This window comes from Sinocyclocheilus grahami, unplaced genomic scaffold (assembly GCF_001515645.1).
Source record: "Sinocyclocheilus grahami isolate Dianchi unplaced genomic scaffold, SAMN03320097.WGS_v1.1 scaffold660.1, whole genome shotgun sequence".
NCBI classification, from domain to species: Eukaryota; Metazoa; Chordata; class Actinopteri; order Cypriniformes; family Cyprinidae; genus Sinocyclocheilus; species Sinocyclocheilus grahami.
The window spans coordinates 322,055-348,883 of record NW_015505839.1 but is presented as its reverse complement, the minus strand read 5'-3'; the positions used below and the strand labels follow the sequence as shown (position 1 = coordinate 348,883).

Below are 26,829 nucleotides of genomic sequence, written 5' to 3'. Positions count from 1 at the left end.
TATAAATTACATTGTCCTTTTTTGCCAAGTACATTTATTAACGGTGGTCCTAATATGACGCTAAACACAAATTAACTCTAAAAACAGTATAGTAAATTTATGCCATAATCACTGATAATATGCTAATGTCTGAGGAGTGGTTGATTGTAACTAGGATTTTAGCAAAAACCTGATCACATTTTTAAATATACTTATGACTTCCCAGTCTGATAAATCTATATCTATACCAAATGTACAGCATAGTAAAATATATATGGATTCTATGTATTCTTGGCCTCGGAAAAAATGTGGCATGCAAATATTACAAATTACACACTGAATGGTCACTGGTTGATGTTACCACCTGTAGATGCAGCCACCTACACAACCAAATTTACTACCTTCTACACAATTAAATGTAAATATTTAATTATTGGCTTAAGGAACTGTCAAAATGTTTACACAGAAATTATGGCAGATTATTTAATTAACATCACCAGTCATGTGCGCCTTATGTGGCTTATCTTAAAGCTTGTACGGCAACATTTATGTACATGCACTAGAATATTATGACCAGTAGTTTGAGAATATTGTAACAGTTTCAGAGAGAAATAAATTTAATTTGTACCTGTAGTTCAAGCCCATGTAGCCAATGTGTTTCTTTCATTTCTTAATACGTATAATCATGATCTGACATGTGCATTAAAATTCATGTGATATAATTATTGACTTCATATTAAGGAAAAAGAGATGAGATAAATCAGTTGAAAGATGTTGTGTACAGTGTTCCGCTTAGATCTATAACTACCGTGTTTAACTGAATTCAAGTGTTGAGATGAGCATGAGTAATGCTGAATCCATAATTTACAAATCGTATGTTGTTGAGTGCATGTAGCTCTGCAAATTTCAATGAATTAAGAGTTAAAATGTTGTATTTCTTGTGCTTCGTGTTGTGTCTTTAAGTTGTGTAACATGTTCCACGTGGAAGTAAAGTTTGTTGTGTCTCATTTCTTCCTATGTGCTAAGTATGTGACATGTTGTCCATCTTTGTTGCTTCCTATGCAAAACTGCTTGAGCTGAGACACTGGAACTTTTCCCTCAGTGACTGGGCAATAGTGGGCTGATTCACACCTTGCTGGCTGCAGTCCGGATCATTCCACAAGTATCCCTGCAGAGCCATCTCAGGGTTAGTGGAAACCTGCTGTCCTTTTATGAGAGTTTGCATGCTGCCTTGAGGCGGGTTGCAGTACTTTACAGTAGTTCCCCTTAGACTGTGCGGCTGAGCAGTTTCCTGCTTCTGCTCCTCACCCTCATCTTCAGAACGGATCTCTACATAGTCGTCATCATCATCTCCAGTGTCTTTAAAGTTGGCCAGATAATTCTCAGTGGCACTTTGCGCATTCAGTGGCACATTTTTGTTGAGCACCAGTATTTGCTGTGAGTCCCGCAGTGTGATATCACATGGCGCTGAGAGGTCTGAAGTCCCCTGGATGGGGCAATCTGGGAGGCTGCGCTGCCGCGGCATGTGTGTCCTTGATTCGTGTCCTTTGACCTCCCACACCTGGTTGCTTGGACCCCTGCCATTCTCTTTTCCGGTCTGGTCTATCAGTGAAGATGACTGGCAGCGATTATAGGGCGACACCTTGGCATTGCGTGGTCCAATTGAAGTGTAAATGTGATCAGAGTCATCTTTAACTGGTGTCACACAAGCACTCCAACGCTGATTGGGTGGAGCACTCGGTGTAGGAGGGAGGTTCTTCAAAGCAGGAGTAGAACTTGCAGGTGCCAGTCCTCTCTGTGGGGTTGAAGTGCATACTGTTGTTTCTGCAGGCCAAGACACAAAATCAGCAAGTTCTCCATTACTGTATGTGCAGCTCAACCAGTCAGACTCTTGGGAAGAGCTCTCAGATAGGGAAGGGGAGGATGTGGTGCTGGGGAAAAGTGGATGGGGGCCGGCAATACTGATAGAGGACTTCAGCATTGGCGTAGTGGATGGAGAACCTTTAAAAACCACCTGTTCATACAGATGAGAGTACTCTGCTATTCTTGCACCTATGCAAAAGAAAGGAAGACATTCATAAACCAAAATATCACATGTTTAATCTTTATGAATAACACATTGTAGAACAAAGAAAAAGAACATTAGCCATACAAGTGTGTCTTACCTATTGCAGCGCCACCTTGTTTCTTCTCCTCCAGTATGGCTGCCAGGTCTTTCTGTTTGCTTAGTGTTAGCTTAGCACAACTGGATTCATGGTCCATGCTCTTCATCTTCAATAACTGGTTGGTCTTTTTGATCTTCTGACTGTACTGTCTAGCCATGAGGAACACTCTGTTCTTGCCCCTCTCCCCAAGCTCTAGAAACTGGTCCCCAGCTTCCACGCTCAGCAGCATACTAGAGGAGCCAGAGTCCATGCTACTAAACAGGGTCTGAAGCTCTGAGTCCTTTGGTGAAGGGATATCCTCATCATCCATCCTGAAGCTTCCACTGCTTAATCTTGCAAGTTTTTTGCGAATGCTCTTCACTGTACCAGGTTGAGGCTCTGGGGTAGGAGGGAGTGGAAGGGAAGGTGCTGCAGGAGAAGATGCTTCATCTTTCTCATCCAACCTAGTTTCTACAATTTCGGGAATGTTGATAATAGGGATCTGGAGCGCTGGAGAGGGGTTAGAGGCTGGTGGGTTGGGTGACCCAGATGCAGCACGAACAACAGGGGCCATTTTTAAGGGTAATTTACACAGAGAATCATTTGTCTTTTGTGCAGAATTGGCTTTCTTACTTGGAGATTCTTGCGCTTTGCATTGGGAATCACTAGCTCTTTGTTGCAGCCTATTCCCTTTACTTGGGGAGTTATGTGTTTTTTGTGGAGAGTCTTGTGCTTTGTGTGGGGTATCATGTACTTTTTTGGGAGAGTCCTGTGTTTTACATGCAGCATCCGTTCTGCTTACAGGGAATGCAGCTGGAAGTCTGTCTGGCTTCTTTTCATTGTTCCGGATGTAATTTTCCAAATCCGTCCAGATCTCGTCCACTTGCTCTAATGTATGATCAGCTGTGGAAATCTGAGATGATTCAGTGTCTGAAACTGCAGCAGAGGGAATGTGAGGCTGTTCAACCTCTGTCTTATTTGTAGGACAGAGTTTTTCCTCAGATACAAACCCTCCTAAAATCTGGCTAGCCATGAGGTCTACTTCAGATGTCTTCAAACTCTCTGGTTTTCCCTGATCCATCTCAGCTGCAAGGACTGGGGGCTCCTGGAAGACAATGGTATCATAGACATTCTCCTCATCCTCAACAATTTGCAGTTCACACGTCTCAAGTGGCTCCCCGCCTTGACCAGAAGACCTATTGCTCTCACATGAACTCTCGGTTTCAGTTGGAGTTATTATTACTTGTGGTGCTATCCTAGATTTGACCTCTGCTACCTCAGAGTCTACATGGTTAACTTGATCCTTGCGGATAAGCCCCATGGCCTGAAGCTCCTCGTAACTAATGTTGTCATAAACATTCTCTATATCATCAATTGTTAACTGCTCGGCTGAAGAAGACCCTGAGTTTTCATTGCTTGAAGACTCAGTCTGGTTGTTGGCCTCTTTGTCTTGTAGGGCTCGCTTGGTAGGGCTTTGTTGCTCACTTTGGTTTTCTCCAACACTGTTGGCCCTACGAAGTATTCTGCTCCTGCTTGTGGGGAGGTCTAGCCGTGATGATTTAGTTTGTTCAACATGCCAGCTACAAGGTCTTTCTGGATGGTCAGCAGTCTCATGGTCACTCTCGACATCATGACTGCTCGTATCATTCTCCGTTGGCAGGAACATCTGATAGATGTCTTCATCATCATCAATTTGAAAACTCTTTTGACGAGTTGGAAACATAGCCCTCCGGACTCGATGATCTGTCCATATGTTGCGGAAGGAAGGTTCCTCTCCAGTTCCCAGCATGTTAGAGTAGCGTTCATCTCTGTCTCCTTCTGGAGGTGCGGTAACCCGTAGGATAGGGGGGGTGATAACCTTATTTTGCAGGGACTCTTTAGCAGTCTGAATGAAAGAAATTAATAATCACTTTTACCATTCATAAGATTAGGGCTGCAGGAACTCCAAAATAATTATTTTGTTTATGCCACATATTTTGTTTATCACATTATGTCCTTACCTGGAGGTCTGCATGAGTAAGGTTGTGATTTCTCCACTGGTCAATGCTGTCCACCGACACTTGCTGTTTCAGTCTTTTCCGGCTGCCCTTCCCTGGTTCTCTCAGCTTGCCCTCAGAGCTCTGGTCATACAAAAGTTGACTCTTAGGGTGTGTTCACACTTGTAGTTTGGTTAGTTTGGTTCATTGGGTCCAGACCAAAAAGGAAAATGATACATTTGGTCCTGGTCCGCTTTCACATTGGCACTTTTGACAGCAAACTTAAAGACAGCGAACGTAAAGGCATAGTGATACATTCACAACCTGATTGGTCTGCTTGAATGACGTATATATCATCATTCATAACTCACCGAACACCCCAAACAAAAGGTGCGTTAGACTTAAAGGTGACATATCATGAAAATCTGACTTTTCCAGGTTGTAAGTGCTATAATCAGGTCCCTGGTGCATCTACCAACCAAGGAAACGTGAAAAAGATTAACCCAATCACTTTCTTTAGGTAAGCCTTTTTCTGCAAGCATCTGAGAAAACGAGCGTCTCTGATTTCGCTCCCTTGGTGATGTGGCAAAGGGATCTCATTATAATATTACCGCCCCTAAATCTGTAAAATTCCACTCAAGGCACCGTAATTTTGATTTCGCAAGCAACAACGGTGTACCAGTTCTAATGCCATGGCGAAAGTTTGAGCAAAACATGCTAACTGTTCTGTCTTTGGCTGCAGAGGTGAGCACAGAACACTGTGTCCCAGCCTCAGAGGAGACAAGAGAGCAGTGATTTATTGATGTATTTAGGCTACTGTATATTGCTGCTGCCACACAGATCTAAAATAAACAAGTGATTTATTTCCCAGCTGTTTTCCTTCACAGACATAACCGACTGTTTTTGTAACTCGTGTGTTTTTAACGTAAACTTGTGTGTGAATGAGAACTTAGATTAGTACTCACATGCTGTGACAGCCGCTTTCTGTCGGTATGCTTCGGATGTGTGCGCCCAGAAAACCGTATATCAGAAGTTTAAACTCATATGGTTTAAAACACATGATTTCAGCGCGATAAACATGATAATCAGAACCAAAACAGATGTTTTTAGCAGATACAAGCTGTAAAGGCGCAGCTCTATTCTGGAAAAGGGGGCGGGGAGCAGCAGCTCATTTGCATTTAAAGACACAGGCCTGAAAAACTGCTTGTTTCTGCTTCCACTCAAAATAGGCATTTTCAAAATGATATAATAAATAATCTGTGGAGTATTTTGAGCTGAAACTTCACAGACACATTCTGGGGACACCAGAGACTTATATTACATATTGTAAAAAGGGGCATAATATGTCACCTTTAATACGGGTGTATGATATCAAAGCATCCATTAACCGATCGGTCTGCTCAGCGCCGCTTTAAGTCGAACACACATAATGCCGTCTGCTGGACTAAGCGCGCTCATTCTTGCGTGTACATACAATTTTATTTTCACCACCTGCAAACTCACAAGGAGCTCATAAAAGGCACTTTACCTCATCGTTGCTCGACGTTTGCCCTCCGCCCATTTTGTTTTGGTTACACCGCATCGTCAAATCATGTCGCATAGCGTCGCATGTTGTCATTACTTCCTGTTTTTGGTTCGTTTAGAAGTATTTGGTCCGTGTTGCTTTCATATATCATTCAAACCACACCAGAGTTCGTTTGGAAGCGGACCGAGACCCATCTTTTCAGCGGTCTCGGTCAGCTTGTTTGGTGCGCACCAGGGTTCGGATGGCAGCGTTCACACTTACTCAAAGAACCGCACTAACAGAGCAATCGCACCAGGGTTCGTTTTAATCGAACCAAACATGACAAGTGTGAACACACCCCTTAGAACACTATTTTTAATCAATGAAACGTGAATCTTTACATTTGAAAAGGTGCTTTTCCTTGCAAAAATTGCAAGTACAAAACTAAGGTGTTGTGAGGACACTGCTATACAGATTTTCCGGCCGTTTTTAATTTTTTTAATTTTAGATACATTTTTGGTTACAGGCCTACGTTCCCTTATTCTTTTTTTTTTGGACATCAGTATGTTAGCATGTCAGATCCGTAACCCAAATCTAGCTAGCTTGTTTGTTGCTACTTTAACTGACCCCTAAGTAATTACTGATATGATTAAAAACATCAAATGTCAATTCAGACTTACCAAACCAGTATCGTCCTCATCATCAGCATCCTGTGGATGTGGCTCGTCGTCAACATCACTGTGGTCACCAGGGTCCAGAGACTCCTGTGATTCGCTAACAAGGCTACGGGATCGGCCAATAGTACCCAAATGGGCAACAGGTGACAGCAGAGTGACTCCCAAACTAGAACACTGTGAGCAAATACATTTTGTATTTATTTTGAATGATTTTTGATCAGATTTGTATAATGGATTAATGCTTTCATGTTATGGGTTATGGTGTTCTTTACCTTTTGAATATCTGGACTGGATACTACAGCAACAATAAGGAAGAGTGAAAGAAAAAATTGCCACAGTGTTTAAAAGATCAATATTATTTACAGGCATATTTTTTTCTCAATTATCATTTTTCAAACAAATGCTACTTACTTATATGTTTAGAGTTTTTCAATAACTTAGATAAGGGCTCTGATGAAACAGCAAGACAGGCAGAGAGACAAAAAGAATTAGTAAATAGATGATCAATGAAAAATTGTTTGTTTGTTTGTTGTATTTGCTGTGGGTCTCACCTGTCTTCCTGCGTACTCTCCGAGGCGATGGACCTTCTTTAGTGTTCACTTTCTTGTCATCAGAGTTGTAGTTAAAACTTGGGTGGTCTGAAAAAAAGTTAAGAATAGTGTCTGAAATCTAGTCTTTGTGAACACTCATGAAGTAAATATAGTGCTGTGTAGCTTTCAGTTTGAAGTTAAAGTAATGCTTACTTGCGGTATCCATCTCCAGAATGGCCTGCTTTGCCTGTAGAAACAGAAAGAACCTTCCTCAAACAGTTCCTTGAAGTATTTATTTGTTTACTATGTATGATAGTATTTGATGAACTACCATGAATTAATTTTTTTTTTAAATGATATGCATATTGCATTGTTATGCAATATGAATTATAAATTAAACTATTAAAACAAAAGGGGGTTAGTTATTTTATTACTTCATTTTCTTAATGCAAAATATAATTTTTTCTTCCTTTTTTTAAATTGAGGAAAAATATGATTCAGACAAATTTATATGTGATTTGCCGTGCTAAAGGTAAATTAAATGCACATAGAAGAAGAAAAAAACTTCCAGACCTTGAAATTAGTTAAACCATTTAAATGAGCCTATAAACGAGTAAACACAAAATTGCATCCCTTTTTTCTGTGAAAAATTTAATTTTGACTAAGTGGCCTCTGGGTGGCGCTATGTCTTCCCTTCTGTAAATACAGAAATTTCGGCTCCACCTTCAAGTTCTTTCATGTGAACTACTTTATCGTGACACAGTTGAGTGTGAATAGCCAGATTTGGCCACAGCTGTCTAATCACAGTGTACACTGTACGTTCTAACCTTGGCCGGTATTTTGGCTGGATGGTTTTCAAGGATCAGCCGTTTTAGATGCAGGACCCACATTCTCTTGTCCTGTTGAGACTTCGCCTAAACGTGGATTAGAGGCATAGTGTGAGTGTGAGTGTGTGAGAGAGAGAGAGAGAGAGAGAGAGAGAGAGATTTTGAAATAGTACCTGCACAGTGTGTTGAAGTTTGGGGTTCTTGTAGTGAAACACGCTGAAGCTAAGAGGCTCTTTAGGAATGACTTCTACCAACATTAGATTACAGCACTGCAGAAATGTAGAGATGGGAGGAGAACCAGATTATAGATTAGAATAAGGAGCACAGTCATTTACACTTTCAAACATTTTATTGAACCATGACAACAATTTATGCATATTTCATTTACACACTGTCAGAAAAAAAATGGCAAAAATTGTACATTTAGGGGTACAAAAGCTTGTCACTGAGGCAGTGCCCTCTTTGTAACCTGCTTTACCCCCAAAGATTGCATATTAGTAACTTTGAGCAGTAATATGTACCCATAAGGTAGTAATATATATTCTTATGGTACTATTTTGAACCCCCAATAAAGATGAATAAGGTACAATGGTGTCCCTTTGAGGGCACTTCCCCAATGACAAGCTGTTGTGCACCTAAAGGTACAGTCTTTGCACAGATTTTTCTGAAAGTGCACACTGCTGTGAAAGTTTAACTAAAACCAGTTTATTTTTTGAGCTGGTTAAAATAGGTTTTCACAACCGGATCAACTGCTTGATCAGAATCAGAGTTAAATTCCACCCCCTACCCTTACCCCTGCAGGTCTATTTCCACAGTGTACAATTTGGGTTCGAACCACAGAACATTTGCATCATCATTAAGAGTATAATCTGGAGCTGTTTACTACAGTAGCTGTATAATGACCCATTTGTGCCTTCAAATTTTCCACCAAACTTTACACGCACAGAACGTTGCTTGTATTTGCCATAGATACATTGCAAGAGAAGCAAAGAATGCAAACTGCTCTCCGAAGGTCATATTTCAGAGACAAGCATCAATGAGAAATGCATTATGAACAGCTGGTGAGGACAAGGCTGACTTGGTAGACCACTTTGGTAGTCTAACTACCAATAAAAATAAAACTACCAAGTCCTGAACACCAGCTTGACCACCTTGACCTGATTGTCCAGAATGGGAAACTAGTAGGTATATGGACTCTCACCAGGATATGGGCTTTGTAGGTGTAAGTCTCCTCGCGTTTCTTGGTGATCAGCAGAACTTTGTCGAACAGGAAGAGTGTTCTTTCATTTTTCGCTCTCTGGATACGGAATGTTCCCTCAAGAACCAGCTCGCCATAGCCAATCAGATCAGGCCCCTTCCAGTTAGTCAGCAAACTCTGAATCTCCTGAGAGAGAGAAAGTGTGAGCAGAAGAGGAGGAGCCTCACTCTTCATGTACATCAGGTAACTTAGCCGACGGGCAAGTTGGGAACAACGTTTATGTCTGATGAATCTCAAACATAATGTTCTATTATCTATTACCACACATCCATAAAAAAGCGTGCACTCTGTAGCCAAAACTGAACTACTGGCTGGTGGGCTTGTGTGCTGCCAACATAGTAGACCAGGGGTGTCCAATCATGCTCCAGGAGGGCCATTTTACTGCAGTATTTAGCTCCAAAAATTGCTCCAACACATCTGCCTGGAAGTTTAATAATCCTGAAGACCCTGATTAGCTGGTTTAGGTGTTTAATGAAGGTTAACTCTGCAGTAAGATCATCCTCCAGGAGAAGAATTGGACACTGTTGTAGACCATCTACAGCACCTTGTGCCAGCAAAAAAACAGCTACCATTTTCTAAACAACTACATGACCTCCTTTTTACAAGGCTGGTTTCCCAAATGCATCACAAGCCTAAATAGATGGTGGAAGCTATTGGCACCAATGATCTTTATGATTTACTTAGGCTTACAATTCTTTGGGGAACATAGTCCAGATCAGTTTACCCTCTTGTATTTCTTGTGAAGTAACTGATATAGCTGTCTAAATGGTGCATAGTGTGTATATGAGTGTGTGTGTGTGTGTGTGTGTGTGTGTGTGTAAGGTTCACAAACCTGCAGTCTAACTGCATGCTCGTGTTTTCTCTTCATGTCATTGATGTGCCAGGCAACCCTCTGCATGGTGTCAATGGCCTCCTGGATCACGTCGTACATCTCTGAATCCTTCTCTAGATGAGTGGCAATCTCCTGCAAAACAGCAGTACATCTCTGACCTCAGATCATTGTGTGTGTCTAGTGCAGTCTTTTTGTGCACGTGTACCATGTCTGGGGTCTGTGTGTGTATAGAAAGGTCACTCTGGGTGTGTTTGTACTTACATGCAGTAGTAGATGATACTTTAGGATCCTCTGGACAGGTTTAAGCAGGTAGGAGCCGAGAGGAAGGGAGTGTTTAAGACTTTCCTGGCGCTCTCGCAGAAACTTTGCCACTGTTTTATTCCGCATGCACTCTGTTAAGACAGCAACGGACCTGCGGATGCACACAAACACGTGTTATCAATAAAAGATGTTTAGTTTATATCCACTCAGACTGCGGCAGATATGCACAATATAAACATGTCACGCACATACTATTGATTCTGCATCTCTCTATGATGAATTTGTTCAGGCTACAACCAAAACTACATATACAATGGCCAAAAAAGCACTTAAGTGCACTTAAAAATATCTGAATGTCATTACATTATATATCAAAATATCAAAGTAAATGTCGTCTTCGCTTTTTTCATTGATGATGAGTGACTTTTAATCAACTGGAGATTTATGTTGTATGTAGGGGAAGTCAGTTCCTCTCACATTCACGCAGGTGTCCTAGCAGACTAATCATATATGTAGTTGATAACATCAACCATGAATGTGATCCAGTGTTTCACAATGGCTTTTTCTTCATTTTGAAGTAAATCTCTTTTTTAGCATTGAAAACCCAAGAAACTTCCGTTTGTAAAATAATTAGCTTGAAATCTGTGCATGCTATCTGCCTTTGAAATAAATGACACTTGGGGCCAGATTTACTTAACAGGGTAAATTAGCATGAGAATGCAATCCCATACATGCAGTAATGGGAGTGGACAATTCTGCGGTTGATCTAGACCAGTGATCCTCAAATCTGGCTCGCGAGATCCACTTTCCTGCAGAGTTTAGCTCCAACCCTAATCAAACACACCTACCTGTGATTTTCTAATGATCTTGAAGATATTGATAAGCAAAACTTAGGTGTGTTTGATTAGGGTTAGAGCACATACTATTGATTCTGCATCTCTCTATGATGAATTTGTTCAGGCTACAACCAAAACTACATATACAATGGCCAAAAAAGCACTTAAGTGCACTTAAAAATATCTGAATGTCATTACATTATATATCAAAATATCAAAGTAAATGTCGTCTTCGCTTTTTTCATTGATGATGAGTGACTTTTAATCAACTGGAGATTTATGTTGTATGTAGGGGAAGTCAGTTCCTCTCACATTCACGCAGGTGTCCTAGCAGACTAATCATATATGTAGTTGATAACATCAACCATGAATGTGATCCAGTGTTTCACAATGGCTTTTTCTTCATTTTGAAGTAAATTTGAAGACGTGTTTTGAAGTAAATCTCTTTTTTAGCATTGAAAACCCAAGAAACTTCCGTTTGTAAAATAATTAGCTTGAAATCTGTGCATGCTATCTGCCTTTGAAATAAATGACACTTGGGGCCAGATTTACTTAACAGGGCAAATTAGCATGAGAATGCAATCCCATACATGCAGTAATGGGAGTGGACAATTCTGCGGTTGATCTAGACCAGTGATCCTCAAATCTGGCTCGCGAGATCCACTTTCCTGCAGAGTTTAGCTCCAACCCTAATCAAACACACCTACCTGTGATTTTCTAATGATCTTGAAGATATTGATTAGCAAAACTTAGGTGTGTTTGATTAGGGTTAGAGCTAAACTCTGCAGGAAAGTGGATCTCGCAAACCAGATTTGAGGATCACTGATCTAGACAATGCGCAAATTAAAGGATACAGCTGGATCATTTCCATAATGACCAATGCAATCGACCAAGAGAAGCGCAAATTAGCGTAGGGTCGCAAACAAGCAAAGCCAATGGTAATCAGGTGTGGGTAACAAACACAGCAGAATGGGTTAAGACGTTTTTTTTTGTTAAATAATGGCACAAATACCAGTAAACTGACTACCACAAACCATGGTAAATCATGTTGCATGATTCGTTTAAATACTCTCCTCCCGTAAATTTTGTGTCTGAAAGGGAGACTTCTACAAATGCGTATGCAATAAGGTCAGCTGCAAAAATAACTGTCTTCACCTTTTCATCACTATTTGTCTTTAGTCAATCCTGACAGCACCATTTTAACACCAAAAGAGGGTTTGGGCTGGCGCAAGGTGTTAGTAAATCTGGCCCTTGGTTTGAGACTTTATCTAATACAGTGACATTTAGACATTTTTAAGAGTGGCTTAAATGGATAGTTCATCCAAAAATGAAGATGTATTCTCTGTGGAACAACATGAGGGTGAGTAATTGATAACATAATTATAATTTTTAGGGGGATCAAGTGTCCAAACGTTTTTCTGGGGGCTAATGTACAGTATATTACTGCTTGCATAAACAAATTAATACACGCAGACATACACACACAACGAAGACGCATGTATGCACAGTTGGGAGAGTAAGGTCAGGCCCTTCTGTTAAACCACAGATTTTACAGTTTATTGGATCTGCTGCCACGCCTCAGAAAGCACTGGGACAGATAGACGTGTGTGTGTGCGCACATTCCAGCATCCTGCGCACAGACTTCACATTGTCCCAATGGGAAATATAACCGGAGTATCACTGAGATACAGCTATTGCTTTCAGGAGTGTTACTGTATGTGTGTGTGAGTGTGCCATATGACCTTGGTTAGGGTCAACAGCTGTGTGAGGGTGTGCAGAGAGGGTCTCCGGGCCCAGACAAGAATCCATGCATGCACACACACCATGCGGGATGATGAAACTATACTGTCAGGTCACTTTTAATTTCTCCTAGCATCAAAAGTAGGACTTGTGACAGCACGTGCTGCACCAGTGTATGTGTGTGTGTGTTTGAAAAGAAACCATGGGTGTGGGTGGTATTTTGCTAGGGAAAGGTGTTGTATGTCAATGCTTTTGTTGAACTTTGTCATATTTCAGGCTTATGGATAGATTTAAATCTCTGCACATATACATGCACCCAAAGGCAAACACAGTTGACACATATTCACAATAATCTCCTGTAACCTTTATTCAAGACCTCAACACTGTTCAGTCACTAAAACACTGACTTAGTATTTATTTTCATCTGTAATTCTCACCTCAAAACAAATGTTTGTGAAGTTGACCCAATGCAGCTTGCTAACCAAGCAAATTTAAGCTATTTCAAAAGCACTTTTAAAACTGAACGGCGTAAACGTGTTTCTATTAATATGGAATAAAACCCACTAATTTTAGTGTTTAGCTAAGTTTTAGTTTTGGTTAGTCTGGTCCACTTGGCCCACAGCAGTCTATGCTAAAGAATTTAGAAGAAAATACAGAATGTAGACTTTGTAATCATGAATTGTATGTGTTTAAAAACCTCTGCTCATGGATGTCTTGTGTACTTGTTATTGTAAACGTGTTTCTATTAATATGGAATAAAACCCACTAATTTTAGTGTTTAGCTAAGTTTTAGTTTTGGTTAGTCTGGTCCACTTGGCCCACAGCAGTCTATGCTAAAGAATTTAGAAGAAAATACAGAATGTAGACTTTGTAATCATGAATTGTATGTGTTTAAAAACCTCTGCTCATGGATGTCTTGTGTACTTGTTAGTAAATGTGGCCCTGGAGCACAAAAGCAGTCTTAAGTCGCTGGGGTATATTTGTAGCAATAGCCAACAATACATTGTATGGGTCAAAATTCCATGTCCCATGAAGATATTTTGTAAATTTCCTAGCATTGCTAAGAACTTCATTTGGACAACTTTAAAGGAGATTTTCTCAATATTTTGATTATTTGCACCCTCAGATTCCAGATTTTCAAATAGTTGTATCTCGGCCAAATATCGTCCTATCCTAACAAACCATACATCAATGGAAAGCTTATTCATTCGACAAATTGACCCTTATGACTGGTTTTGTGGTTCAGGGTCACATATATAATAACATTTTATGTTACCAATGCTTGTTCTATTAACAAGCATATTTGTCATCCATTACTAACTGTATGATGCATTGTTAGCGAAATTAGTCACGGCTGTTTCCTGAAACCGTAAAAGACTTTGTTGCACGTCTGTTATTCAAACCATGTTCATTCAACAACAGAGCTGTCAGTAATGATGTCACATAGGTGTTGGAGTAATAACGTCTTCTAATGAAATGATCTGAGGTCAAATTAATTAGTCGGATCATTTGCTTTATATTCTTTATTTGTTTGTACCATAACTTTATCTGTAGGCCTATGTCATTTAAAAAAAAGTTTGTTAACCCTTAAAATGCTTGAATGTTTCGCCAATCATTATTACATATTTGGGCCTTTAGCGACCCGGACCTATATATCCAGCACAGATGGATCTCTAACTGCTGCATAGCAAAAAACTCTATTGATGTTTTAAGAACAATTACAGAAGAATAAATTAAAGCATATTTCGTTACCTTTTCAAACGTAAAAGGGTTACAATTTTACCATCGCTGTTATCGTCAGAGCACACTTCCACAGTACATTCAGCATCTGCCTCATATTCACGATCTCAGGCATATTCTCAAAACTTGACAATGACTTGATATTCAATAATTTGATCACCTGGCAGCTTATTCACCACATCCAGTATCAAATGACAGTGACATTTATATATCATTGCGTATAGTAATTTCTCTGCAGTAAAGCCATTCAAACCACTTTTTCACCAATTTTTGCTGATGATATTCGTTTGTTTTATGCCTGCGGTAATTATGAGTGAAACGTCACGTCATCATTGTGTATCAAACAGTGCCACCTTGAGGAAAAAAGATGCATTGCACGTATAGAGTCGTCAGATATGTAAATATAGTTGCGCATGAAAAAATATTTACACATTTACATACCTCGGGTCTCTAGTGACCCTAAGCACTTTTTACAAAATATTTATCAGAAAACCGGCATTCTTTTATATTTTAAATTTTTTTTCTTGTTATATTGTTTATAATTAATAGATTGAGGAATACTAAGAACGTTGATGTCTAACTTAACAAAATGAAGGAGGGAGAGGGTAGAGAATGATGTCCCGGGTCGCTAAAGACCCGAGGTATGCATTTAAGGGTTAATGTACTATTCATTTCTTTAGGGGTAAAAAGATCTTAAAGTGCAAAAGGTTACTTGGTGCATTTTTACATGTAATAAACAAAGGGCTGCTGTATTGGACACGTGATAGAGATAGAGAGACAGCCAGACAGTCAGACAGGGGGTTTCCCTTGGGAGGGGGGGGTATATAGGAACAGACTCCTAGACTCCAATGGTGTTATACACATGCACACACACAAAACATATAATATGAGCACACACTCTCACGGGTCTCACATTCCACACACACACACACACACAGCGAGAACGGGCATCTGAGACAGCCATTGCTCTTGAAGTCTTATAAAGCTCTATATTGAGAGACAGATGGTGACATACAAACCACAGGAAATAAACTACAGCCACAAACCACAGGAAGTATTTCTTACCTTGGATAATTTGTGCAGTACTGCGTGTATATGTGGAAGTCTTCACTCTGAAAAACAATCAGGAAATTAGGGTTAGTTACTCAAAGGAAGACATGTGTTTGTGTGGGGGTCAACCAAAGGTCCCCACAGGGAAATAGCTAGATTAACATATTAAATAATATCATAAAGAAAAGTAATGCAGAAAGGTTTGTGTGAGGGTAAAGAATACTTGTACAGTACATGTTACATGCCTAAATTTAAAAATAAAAAAAAACATTTACTCACCCTCATGTTGTTACAAATTTATAAGATACATACATAGAACACATCAAATATGGTAAACAGAAGTTCAATTAAATGTCCTTGTTAAGCAAGAACCAATAAGGCTTATGTGTGTCTAGCAAGTACAGTTGAGCTTTTATTTACAGTATTTGATGTGCTCTATGTATGTACGTTGATCAATATTTATATGTGAATAAAAGCCAAAAATAAATCTGTCCATCATATAGTGACGGTGTCTCTTCAGGAGAGATGGATTCATATGGATTACTTTACAATGTCTTTTTGAATCATCAGAGTTTGGGTGAAATGGACTTTCAGTGGAGGGACTGATATCTCCCATGTTTGATTAAAACTGCCTTCATTTTTATTTCAAAAATGAATGAAAGCGCACACAAAACAAACACTTTTAAATTTCGATAGAAATTAAATTTAAGTATTTGTTAATTTACCATAGATGCTTGGCAGTATTTGAAAACACAATTTATATTTCTAAAGACAATAGAAGTAATTAGGAAATGTACATTTCATCATTTAGTAGACGCTTTTATCCAAAGCAACTTACAAATGAGGAGATCAATAGAATAGAATAGAGTAGAGTAGAATAGAATAGAGTAGAGTATTTACAGTATTTGATGTGCTCTATGTATGTACGTTGATCAATATTTAAATGTGAATAAAAGCCAAAAATAAATCTGTCCATCATATAAAGTGACGGTGTCTCTTCAGGAGAGATGGATTCATATGGATTACTTTACAATGTCTTTTTGAATCATCAGAGTTTGGGTGAAATGGACTTTCAGTGGAGGGACTGATATCTCCCATGTTTGATTAAAACTGCCTTCATTTTTATTTAAAAAATGAATGAAAGCGCACACAAAACAAACACTTTTAAATTTCGATAGAAATGAAATTTAAGTATTTGTTAATTTACCATAGATGCTTGGCAGTATTTGAAAACACAATTTATATTTCTAAAGACAATAGAAGTAATTAGGAAATTTACATTTCATCATTTAGTAGACGCTTTTATCCAAAGCAACTTACAAATGAGGAGATCAATAGAATAGAATAGAATAGAGTAGAATAGAATAGAGTAGAGTATAATAGAATAGAGTAGAGTAGAGTAGAATAGAATAGAGTAGAATAGAATAGAATAGAATAGACTAGGTAAGTGCTAGTATTAATTGGTCAGGTGCTGGTGAAAAAGAGGTTTTATGAAAATGGCTAAAGACTCAGCTGCTTGAATGGAGACAGGCAGGTCGTTCCAGCAGCTGGGCACAGTCCAGGAAAACGTCAGCGAGAGTGATTTTGTGCCTCTTTGGGATGCCACCACGAGGCGTCGTTCACTTGCGAACGCAAGCTTCTGGAGGGCGCATCAGTCTGAACTAGCGGGTTTAGGTATATTGGTGCAATTACATATTGCACCAATATAAACGGAAATTACATATAAAGAAATTAAATTAAAAGACGTACTTAAGATCCTACTTAAGTAGATAAAAACCCCTAAAGTTCAGCTAATTGCATTTAATATAAATTTATACTATATTACATTTTCATTTAATTGCAATTAACATGCAATTACTGTCAAACATTACATTCAGTTTGTATATATTATTTCTGTAATTACTCATTTTAAAATGTATGCTAAAGTGGACTTCTTTTTCACAAGGGTATGTCCACATTTATATAGCTAGTTTAGTGTGTGTACAGTATGTCTGTACATAAAGCGACAGACTTGCTCTGAAAGGTCACGTCAGGATGTTGCGCTACAGAAAAAGCCTCACGTTGCCAGCACTCACACACGCACACACACACACGCGCGCACGCGCACACAGCGGTTGCAGTGACTGTAATAAGAGTCCTGATGTTGTGTTTACAGTAATGGTAGATGTGAGTGTGCTCTGATTAAATCTCTGTCCTCTCCTCCTTCATCTGGAGTCTTTTGCTCTCTCATTCCGCCTATAAGTAGATAAAAACCCCTAAAGTTCAGCTAATTGCATTTAATATAAATTTATACTATATTACATTTTCATTTAATTGCAATTAACATGCAATTACTGTCAAACATTACATTCAGTTTGTATATATTATTTCTGTAATTACTCATTTTAAAATGTATCCTAAAGTGGACTTCTTTTTCACAAGGGTATGTCCACATTTATATAGCTAGTTTAGTGTGTGTATGTCTGTTAGGCACATAAAGCGACAGACTTGCTCTGAAAGGTCACGTCAGGATGTTGCGCTACAGAAAAAGCCTCACATTGCCAGCACACACACACACACACAGCGGTTGCAGTGACTGTAATAAGAGTCCTGATGTTGTGTTTACAGTAATGGTAGATGTGAGTGTGCTCTGATTAAATCTCTGTCCTCTCCTCCTTCATCTGGAGTCTTTTGCTCTCTCATTCCGCCTGTATGAACATCAAAGCACTTGTAAAATACAGAGAGTCTGAGTATCAAAGAGCCATTTATCCTCTTCCTCTAATATCCCCCCTCTCTCAGCCGCCCCCGCCGGCTTTCACATCTGCCCTCTCTCTCTCCACACACACACACACACACACACTTCTGGTTTGTCATCTCTGTGGGGACTCTCCATAGGCGTAATGGTGTTTCTACTGTACAGACCTGTTGCCCTGTTGCCCTACACCAACTCTACACCTAAACCTACCCCTTACAGGAAACTTTCTGCATTTTTAGATGGTCAAAAAACTTAATTCTGTGTGATTTATTAGCTTGTTTACCCGTGGGGACCTCAATTTAGGTCCCCACCGTGACACGAGTCCCCATGAGTCTGTGTGTATTCAGGTAAATTAACAGTCCCCACCAGAATAGAAAAACAGGTACACACTCACACACACACACACACACACACACAGGTAGCCTTACTAATGAAGGTGGTCTTGCATAAATGCTGTGACCCAATCGCACACATAAACACACTGAGTGGTAGGTTCTCCATGGGAAAACTTAAAATAAAGAGCAGCATACTCTCCTGTTGTTTAAAAGCATTTATCACATGATTTGAATACTCCTATATTCAAATTAATGGACATTTAGTTTTGTGACGGAGCTGTTAGCATATCATGCACTTTGGTGAAAATGGAACTTGTGCTAATGCAATATCCTTCTGTCTGAACTGAAGAGCTGCAAACAGCAGGTGGAGGATCGTTTCTATTCTCAGAGAAACATTGAGTCAGCGTTTGTCCTTAACAGAGAGGAAGAGAAAGGCAGTGTTTTCAGGAAAGCTTTGACAGGAATCAGATGTAATAAAACAACTCACTCTTACTGGAATCCTGAAGCTCCTTTGTGATATTAATACCACATAACTGGCTGAGTAATGCCTTTAAACACACACACATACACACACACACATACACACACACCAGACACACACACACACACACACACACACACACACACACAGAGACAAACACACACAGAGACAGACAGACACACAGACAGACAGACACACACACACACACGGTTCTTGGAGTGTTCGCTAATGATGACTAACCTTTACTGACCAATACGCACACAACTAGCTTAATACACTGTAAAAAGTGGGAACAAGCTATTTCTACCTGATTTAACTGATTTACTTTGTTTTGATAAATTAATGCATTTAGATAGATTCAGCAATATTAAATAATATTTATAACTTGAATGAAAAACAGTTCATTAAGAAGTTAAAATTTTTTAGTTTACAGTTTTCTTTGTTTTTTTGTCAATGTAAAACAGTGCAGTTCATTGTTGTTATTGTTAATTAAAATACTGAAAATAGATTTTGGTAATTGAAATAAAGCAATTAATTACACATATTGGCCTGGCAACTAACTGAAATAAAGTTTAAATTGAAGTACTAAAATTACTAAAACTAAATCTGAAATAAAAATAAATTAAAGCTGAAAAGGGGCCCTCTAATGCTTTTTCACTTTTTCAACTTTACATTTATTCCCACTTTTTCTACTTTAGTTAGTGTGTAATGTTGCTGTTTGAGCATAAAACAGGTCTGCAAGGTTATAAAGCTCAACGTTCACTCCAAAGTGTATTATTCGCTTTAACAGGAAACACTTTTAACAGAACTACAACAAACGGCTCGATCGGACTACAGCGCGCTACTTCCTGATTTAGTGACAAGAAAGTCACTAATTTAAATAATAATTACTGCCCACAGAATACACAAAGAAGAAGGAGGGGCTTCATCGAAACAGGAACTAAACAGAGCGTTCGAGACAGACTAGGAAGCTGCAATAATGTAAATATGTGAAAAATAATGTGTTTTGGAGCAATCAAGCATGAAAACCAAGACTTCATAAAAGGGCATATATGACCCCTTTAATTTAATAAATAAATAAAAATTACAAAAGCACGTAACTAAATTACTAAAACTGAAAATATTAAAATAAAAGCTGATTAAAAAAATGAAAGCTAATTAAAAATACTAATAAATACTATAATAATATATAAATCATACTAAAATAACACTGGTATAGTTTAGACTATAAATTCTGTCTGGATGAGCCACTTGAGATGAATTGGTTTTGTTGTCTTCCTTAGTTGTAAGTTACTTTTGGAAAAAAGTGAAAATACAATATATAAAATATGAATATAAATAAAACATAAATATAATATATGTTCTAAGTTCAGTTAATTATCTTCAATTTTAAATGTATTATTAAATACATACCCTTGGAAATCCAGTACAGGTGGCAAATATTGAAATATTAAAAAGATTAACATCTGATTCACTCTCAGGAATGTGTGGGTTTTAGGCTTTATATGAGATCTTGTAAGCCACAAGTCATATGCACTGTGTAAAATGTCAGCCCCCTGCTAACAGCACATTAGCACAACAATACCCCGAACAAAACAAAGCAGTTATCACACGACACCACAGGACAGAAAACCACTCAAACCAGCTGCATTCCTGCTGCTGTTGATTAGAGCTGTAAAACAGCTATTACACTTACTCAAGTGTGTGTTATTACACTAATCGACAGAGACACTTGAGGTAGGAAACTAATTATAACACGTAATAGGCATAATAGTGTTGATTGTTTGTGTGTGTGTGTGTGTGTGTGAGAGACCATATGATAGCAGTCTTTCTCCATTTGTGTTTCACGGATGAAAATCTGATTTGTAATGACCTGAAAGGTGAGTAAATGATCATCAAATTTTCATTTTTGACAAAAGAGTTTTACCTTGGCTACGAAACACTTTGCAATGGCAACTGGGTTGGCGTTACACTTCTCCAGGTCATGAAGCAGATCACTAAAACACACATACACAAAGAGAGAGAGAGAGAGAGAGAGAATAAATATCATTCCTCACATCCATTAAAGGGCTGAGCCGTTATGAAACTATTCAGATTGTCTTGCAGTTATGAGCTGTATTGTAGGCCATGTACTGTGAGGAAAGACCCACTTCCATGAATTGAGCAGCATCGTGAATGCATGTGTGGTCACTTCAGCATTGCAGTCATATGAGGTAACACTCTGTGTGTGTGTGTGTGTGTGTGGGCTGAATTTGGTGTGAGTCTGACAAAATGTGCAGGTGTGTGTGTGGTCCGAAGTGAGAGGAACTGAGGAAAGAGAGATGGTAAATACAGAGCAGTCAGTCTAAAACAGAAGATCTTTCTTCATCAAGACATTAAGGACATTTTGCTCTGTCATTTTTTTCTGCAAATGGTCAGTGAAGGGAGATGTTTAAAAATATTTAGTAGTCTACCTCAGAAGGTCAAACTAAATGTTATATAAGCTGTTTTATTTTCATTATTTTCATTAATATGAAGCAAAACATATTAAATAAATATTTAGCTTTGTAATATTCAGCCAATTATAATTTTTTTAAATCCTTAAAATTGTGACATCAATTGAACCATTTCAGCAAATAATCTTTCTATTCTTCTATATTTATTTATTTATTTTTATTTACTTTTTTTGTGCACATATTGATGTTTTAAATGCATTTATCAAGTGCAACCATTCAACCCTTACGTTTTTTTTTTTTTTTTTTTGGAAAATGTAAGTTCATAACTACAAGCCAAAATGTCATCCCAACATAGCTGATAGATCAAGATATATTATTAAATCTGCTGTAGTTTTTTAATTTAATTTTAATTTGTTCTGCTTAACTGATGTTTTGGTCATTAAAATGAGTTTGAAAAAGCAAATCATCAAAATAGTATTTTCAATCAAATTATATTATATGACTCTAATGGTTGGAAACTATCGAAAAAGTCAGAATTACTAATAATAGTTTATCCAGTAGTTTCCAAAAAGAAAGAAAATTGGCAAACACCCGTTACATTTCTCTCAAGAGATGTTTCTGTCACTAAAACTAACCTGTTAAAACGGTAGATCTCACGGATGTTTCCAAATAAAGAATTCCTCTCTTCATCTCCCAGCAGCAGAAGAGAATGATTGCTGATGCTCTCCAGGTAATCCTGTGGAGAAACAGACGAAAGCATGAATACTCTCATCAGCATTAATCATGTGGGACGGGCCTGCCGTCCGAGTACCGAGGATATTGTACCAAGACTTGCTACTGCCAAAACAGCCACAACATGCTGCTGTGAGCATGTAAGAAATACTGCTGCTGCACATATAACATATATGAATAACTCCCATATAGCATACAGTGGGGAAAAAAAGTATTTAGTCAGCCACCAATTGTGCAAGTTCTCCCACTTAAAAAGATGAGAGAGGCCTGTAATTTTCATCATAGGTATACCTCAACTATGAGAGACAAAATGAGAAAAAAAATCCAGAAAATCACATTGTTTAATAAGGCCACATTGGATGAATTCATGAACCCAAGAATTAAAAAAAAAAGTTAAAAATAACAAGTCTCAAACCCTTCAAACACTCCCCCATCTTCCACCGGTCCATTCCTTCCAAATACATAGTTGAGTCACTGCAGTTTTATTTGGTGCTGCTAGTGATGCAGAAATGAAACACTTTATGTTTCACAATGAGATTATCGTGCTCTAGTTCTGCAGAAACATACATATGTACTAGTGTTTTTAAAGAACACAGAAACTGTATCTCTCACATACACAAATATAAGCACAGCATGTCAGAATCTGTAACTCCTGCTCCGCCCTGCATCTGAATGTCTCTGTCTTTGGTTGACAGATGAGATAAGTGATTCTCTCACTCTGACGAAAATCTTTAGCTGAACACCCTCAGGCAGTGTAAACTAACCATTCTGTGTGGAAAACACAACCTGTGTCAACAGCCCGCGCACACATAAAGACAGACAGAGAGGTGGGGTAAAAACTGAAAAATAAAGATGGAATGACCCCAGGGAAAAAAACAAAACATCAACATTATCATCAACAAAGCTGTCTACACTGGAAGCACCTGCTTTGCTTTCTTTGAGTATGCTGTTTTCTGTTTGCTTGTAGAAAAAAAGTGCAGAAGATACACTGAGGTAACAAACACTCTATAGTAGAACCTTGACACGCTAATCATCTCAAACCTGCCAAGAACAACATTAAGATGTAATTTCAAGCACAGCAAAGTGCAATCAAGTAATATTGTGATCTATGAAGAGCTAGGGCTGCACGATAAATCGAAATGGAATCGAGATTGCGATTTGACAGAAGCTGCGATTGTCATGCGTGTCTTTCAGTGAAGCACGGTTCTGTGATCAGCAGTAAATCTCCATCCGAAGGACAGAGAAACTCCAAATACGCCTCGCAGAAGAAACCCAGAAAATGCCTATCGCTGCAGCTGAATAAACAGAAGATTCAACTGCTTTCATTGATTCAGCGTGACTAATAAACACACGACAATAATCTTATTATTATAATTTTCATTAAAAATTATGAAGTGAGTTTGGAGTAAAAATATGTTATTAAATGTGGTATTTTCACATGCTTTCAGATGGAGCAGCATTTACTTCACAGAGCCATAGTTCACTGAGAAGCTATGCAAACAGCTGTCATTATCTTCGATTTCAGAATCGTTCAAGAAAATCGCCTGCTTTTGAAAAAAATGAATTTACCAATTAATTCTTTAACAATCCTACAATGTGATTTTCTGGATTTTTTTTTCTCATTTTGTCTCTCATAGTTGAGGTATACCTATGATGAAAATTACAGGACTCTCTCATCTTTTTAAGTGGGAGAACTTGCACAATTGGTGGCTGACTAAATACTTTTTTGCCCCACTGTACATGAATCACCCCGTAGCAGATCAATACAGGTGGAGCTGGGGAAGGTGGAGGGTTTCTGAAGTATGCTGCCAACTGCTACAGCAAACAAAAGCCAGGTATTTGAATATTGAGCAGTGAGCTCATTGGCTACCGATGCAGGAGAGAACCAATCAGCTGTCATGTGATAATGATGTCATTAGATCAGATTGAGCTAGACCTATCAGACTGTGCCATCTGAACTCTGTAGAACTCTGTATTTCAACATGGCCATGATTTACCTAAAACTATGGAATGAATTCATCCAATGTGGCCTTATTAAACAAGTCTTGGGAATTAATTTGTAACTCGTGGACACAATATCTGTTTTTTCCCCCATATGTCATGTACAGGGTAATCCGTATTTTAAAGCTGAAGTGGGCAATTTCTGTGGAACCCAAGAATTAAAAAAAAAAGTTAAAAATAACAAGTCTCAAACCCTTCAAACACTCCCCCATCTTCCACCGGTCCATTCCTTCCAAATACATAGTTGAGTCACTGCAGTTTTATTTGGTGCTGCTAGTGATGCAGAAATGAAACACTTTATGTTTCACAATGAGATTATCGTGCTCTAGTTCTGCAGAAACATACATATGTACTAGTGTTTTTAAAGAACACAGAAACTGTATCTCTCACATACACAAATATAAGCACAGCATGTCAGAATCTGTAACTCCTGCTCCGCCCTGCATCTGAATGTCTCTGTCTTTGGTTGACAGATGAGATAAGTGATTCTCTCACTCTGACGAAAATCTTTAGCTGAACACCCTCAGGCAGTGTAAACTAACCATTCTGTGTGGAAAACACAACCTGTGTCAACAGCCCGCGCACACATAAAGACAGACAGAGAGGTGGGGTAAAAACTGAAAAATAAAGATGGAATGACCCCAGGGAAAAAAACAAAACATCAACATTATCATCAACAAAGCTGTCTACACTGGAAGCACCTGCTTTGCTTTCTTTGAGTATGCTGTTTTCTGTTTGCTTGTAGAAAAAAAGTGCAGAAGATACACTGAGGTAACAAACACTCTATAGTAGAACCTTGACACGCTAATCATCTCAAACCTGCCAAGAACAACATTAAGATGTAATTTCAAGCACAGCAAAGTGCAATCAAGTAATATTGTGATCTATGAAGAGAACTGGCTTTACTAACAAAATGCGCATGACAATCACATTCGATTAATCGTGCAGCCCTATGTAGAGCTCCAGCTTTGTGTCCCCAAAAGACCTTCTAAGTCTTGTGTATTGTCTATTAGATGATGTGTTCGTTCATAAGTGTCCTAATGTGGCGAACAGCTGCTGGAAACTGGGTGACGCTCTTACATACAAATAACCTTTGTGACCTTTTCTCCTTGCATACGTGGTCTAATCTGCCTTTGGGTCAAATGATAGCAGTAGTTTGCATCCTGCTGAGGTTGCACTTTAGGCCACAAGCATCCCTCAAACTCCAGTCAGCAGCTCCTGATTTGATTGTCTAGATCAGCGGTTCTCAAATCCAGTCCTCACGACCCCCCCTGTTCTGCACACTTTGTATGTTTCCCTTAATCACTTCAGACATTTGTTCTATTTGACCGTAAGTGCCCTGAGAAGTGGACATCACAGGATATTCCGCCCCGGTTCCAGTTCGAAGGGAGCGAATATGTTCCATTCTGAGGGCATAAAAGTGTGAGACGTGAATTTAAATTGTAATTTAAGTGTGTCATCCGGGTATTTAAAGTGCACTTTTTCTTTTTGGAATTTTGAGTGTGACCGCACTACTTGCACTATTTATACTAAAAAACGTCATAGAATAGTGCATAAGTACGGGATTTGGGACGCACCTTAACTCTCTCTCACACTCATTTGACTTCTCTTTTCAAGTAACCAATAAGTAATGACCTATAATCTTCATAGCCACACCCTAGCAACCACTTGCAGCACCCTAGCAACCACAGATCAAAAGGGATATCTTTGGATAGAAGTGTCATAGAAACATGGGGGTTTTGCTCCTTTGATAGATGCTAGCAAACAGGAGTTCCATCATGTTACACATGCTAGCAGCAAATAGCTACATGCTAATAGTGATTAGCTAAGTGCTAAATCAGGCTAAGGACATGCTAAGAACTCCATAAAACTCCATATTAACAATCTGTGACAACTACCAACCGCCTAGCAACACAATAGTAACAGTCCAGAACACCCTAGCAATGCCTAGCAACCATCTAGAACTCTCTAGCAACCGCCTAGCAACGCCCTAGCAACCACCCAGGTTACCATAGCAACTTCATAGCAACCACCCAGGATATCTTAGCAACCACCTAGCAACACCATGGCAACCACCCAGAACACCCTAGCAACCGCAGTAACACTACCATGGCATTTTAACCTTTGTGGTCAGATTGCGAGTACCAGATTCAATATGCTCACATTTTTACATTATCTGCAAAAAGTGAGTAAAAATGTCTGCAGATTGGATTTAAACTAAATTTGTGTCAAACCAGGGGTCTTCAATGGAGGATCTAAACGGTGGTCCTAGGGGGTCCAAGATGGTACTGCAGGGGCAATTATTGTTTGATCGCAAACTCATTTTAAGTTAACCTCAACCAAAGATAAAGATCATTGTTCCTCCTCTCATTAACATAAGTCAATTTTGCAAAATTACAACGTAAGGGGTTCTTGCTTTATAAGGTGGGAGACACGCCTGTTACACAGAGTTAAGAGTACTACACTACTATTTGTAAAATAAAATATAACCAAATTAGCTTAAATATCTAATAACATACAAGGCCTTTATTGAGAAACCTTTTATAGATCAGCAGGAGCTACCAACTAACAGTGCATTATGGGTAAGTTGCGAGCTTATTTACAACTTTGAGCTCACAGATATGTTGTAACTAAGAGACAATAAAAAGCAGTAATGTAAAATGAAAATATGTTGCCTTCACTTTACAAACACACATGTGTTTTCAACAGTCTCATGTGTTAACAGAACGGTTGTTTTGCTAACCCACTTTCCTCTCC

The 26,829-nt window shown here is 38.7% G+C and overlaps 1 protein-coding gene across 3 annotated transcripts in view; it reads right to left on the bottom strand.

The window, feature by feature from the left end:
* Positions 1–201: 201 nt before the first annotated feature.
* The window catches only part of LOC107558796 (pleckstrin homology domain-containing family G member 1), a 49,223-nt gene continuing 22,595 nt past the window's right edge, over positions 202–26,829 (bottom strand). For all 3 annotated transcript variants that reach the window (XM_016242483.1, XM_016242485.1, XM_016242482.1), the window contains exons 3-18: positions 21,975–22,075; positions 20,832–20,901; positions 15,370–15,416; positions 9,989–10,139; positions 9,728–9,859; positions 8,839–9,021; positions 7,811–7,906; positions 7,638–7,724; positions 7,024–7,057; positions 6,832–6,918; positions 6,692–6,730; positions 6,553–6,575; positions 6,284–6,454; positions 4,124–4,243; positions 2,145–4,008; positions 202–2,031 (exon numbers count right to left, since the gene is read on the bottom strand). In XM_016242483.1, the coding sequence (XP_016097969.1) occupies positions 1,037–2,031; positions 2,145–4,008; positions 4,124–4,243; positions 6,284–6,454; positions 6,553–6,575; positions 6,692–6,730; positions 6,832–6,918; positions 7,024–7,057; positions 7,638–7,724; positions 7,811–7,906; positions 8,839–9,021; positions 9,728–9,859; positions 9,989–10,139; positions 15,370–15,416; positions 20,832–20,901; positions 21,975–22,075 (4,200 nt within the window). In that variant the 3' untranslated portion in view covers positions 202–1,036. The remainder of the gene's footprint in view (positions 2,032–2,144; positions 4,009–4,123; positions 4,244–6,283; positions 6,455–6,552; positions 6,576–6,691; positions 6,731–6,831; positions 6,919–7,023; positions 7,058–7,637; positions 7,725–7,810; positions 7,907–8,838; positions 9,022–9,727; positions 9,860–9,988; positions 10,140–15,369; positions 15,417–20,831; positions 20,902–21,974; positions 22,076–26,829) is intronic.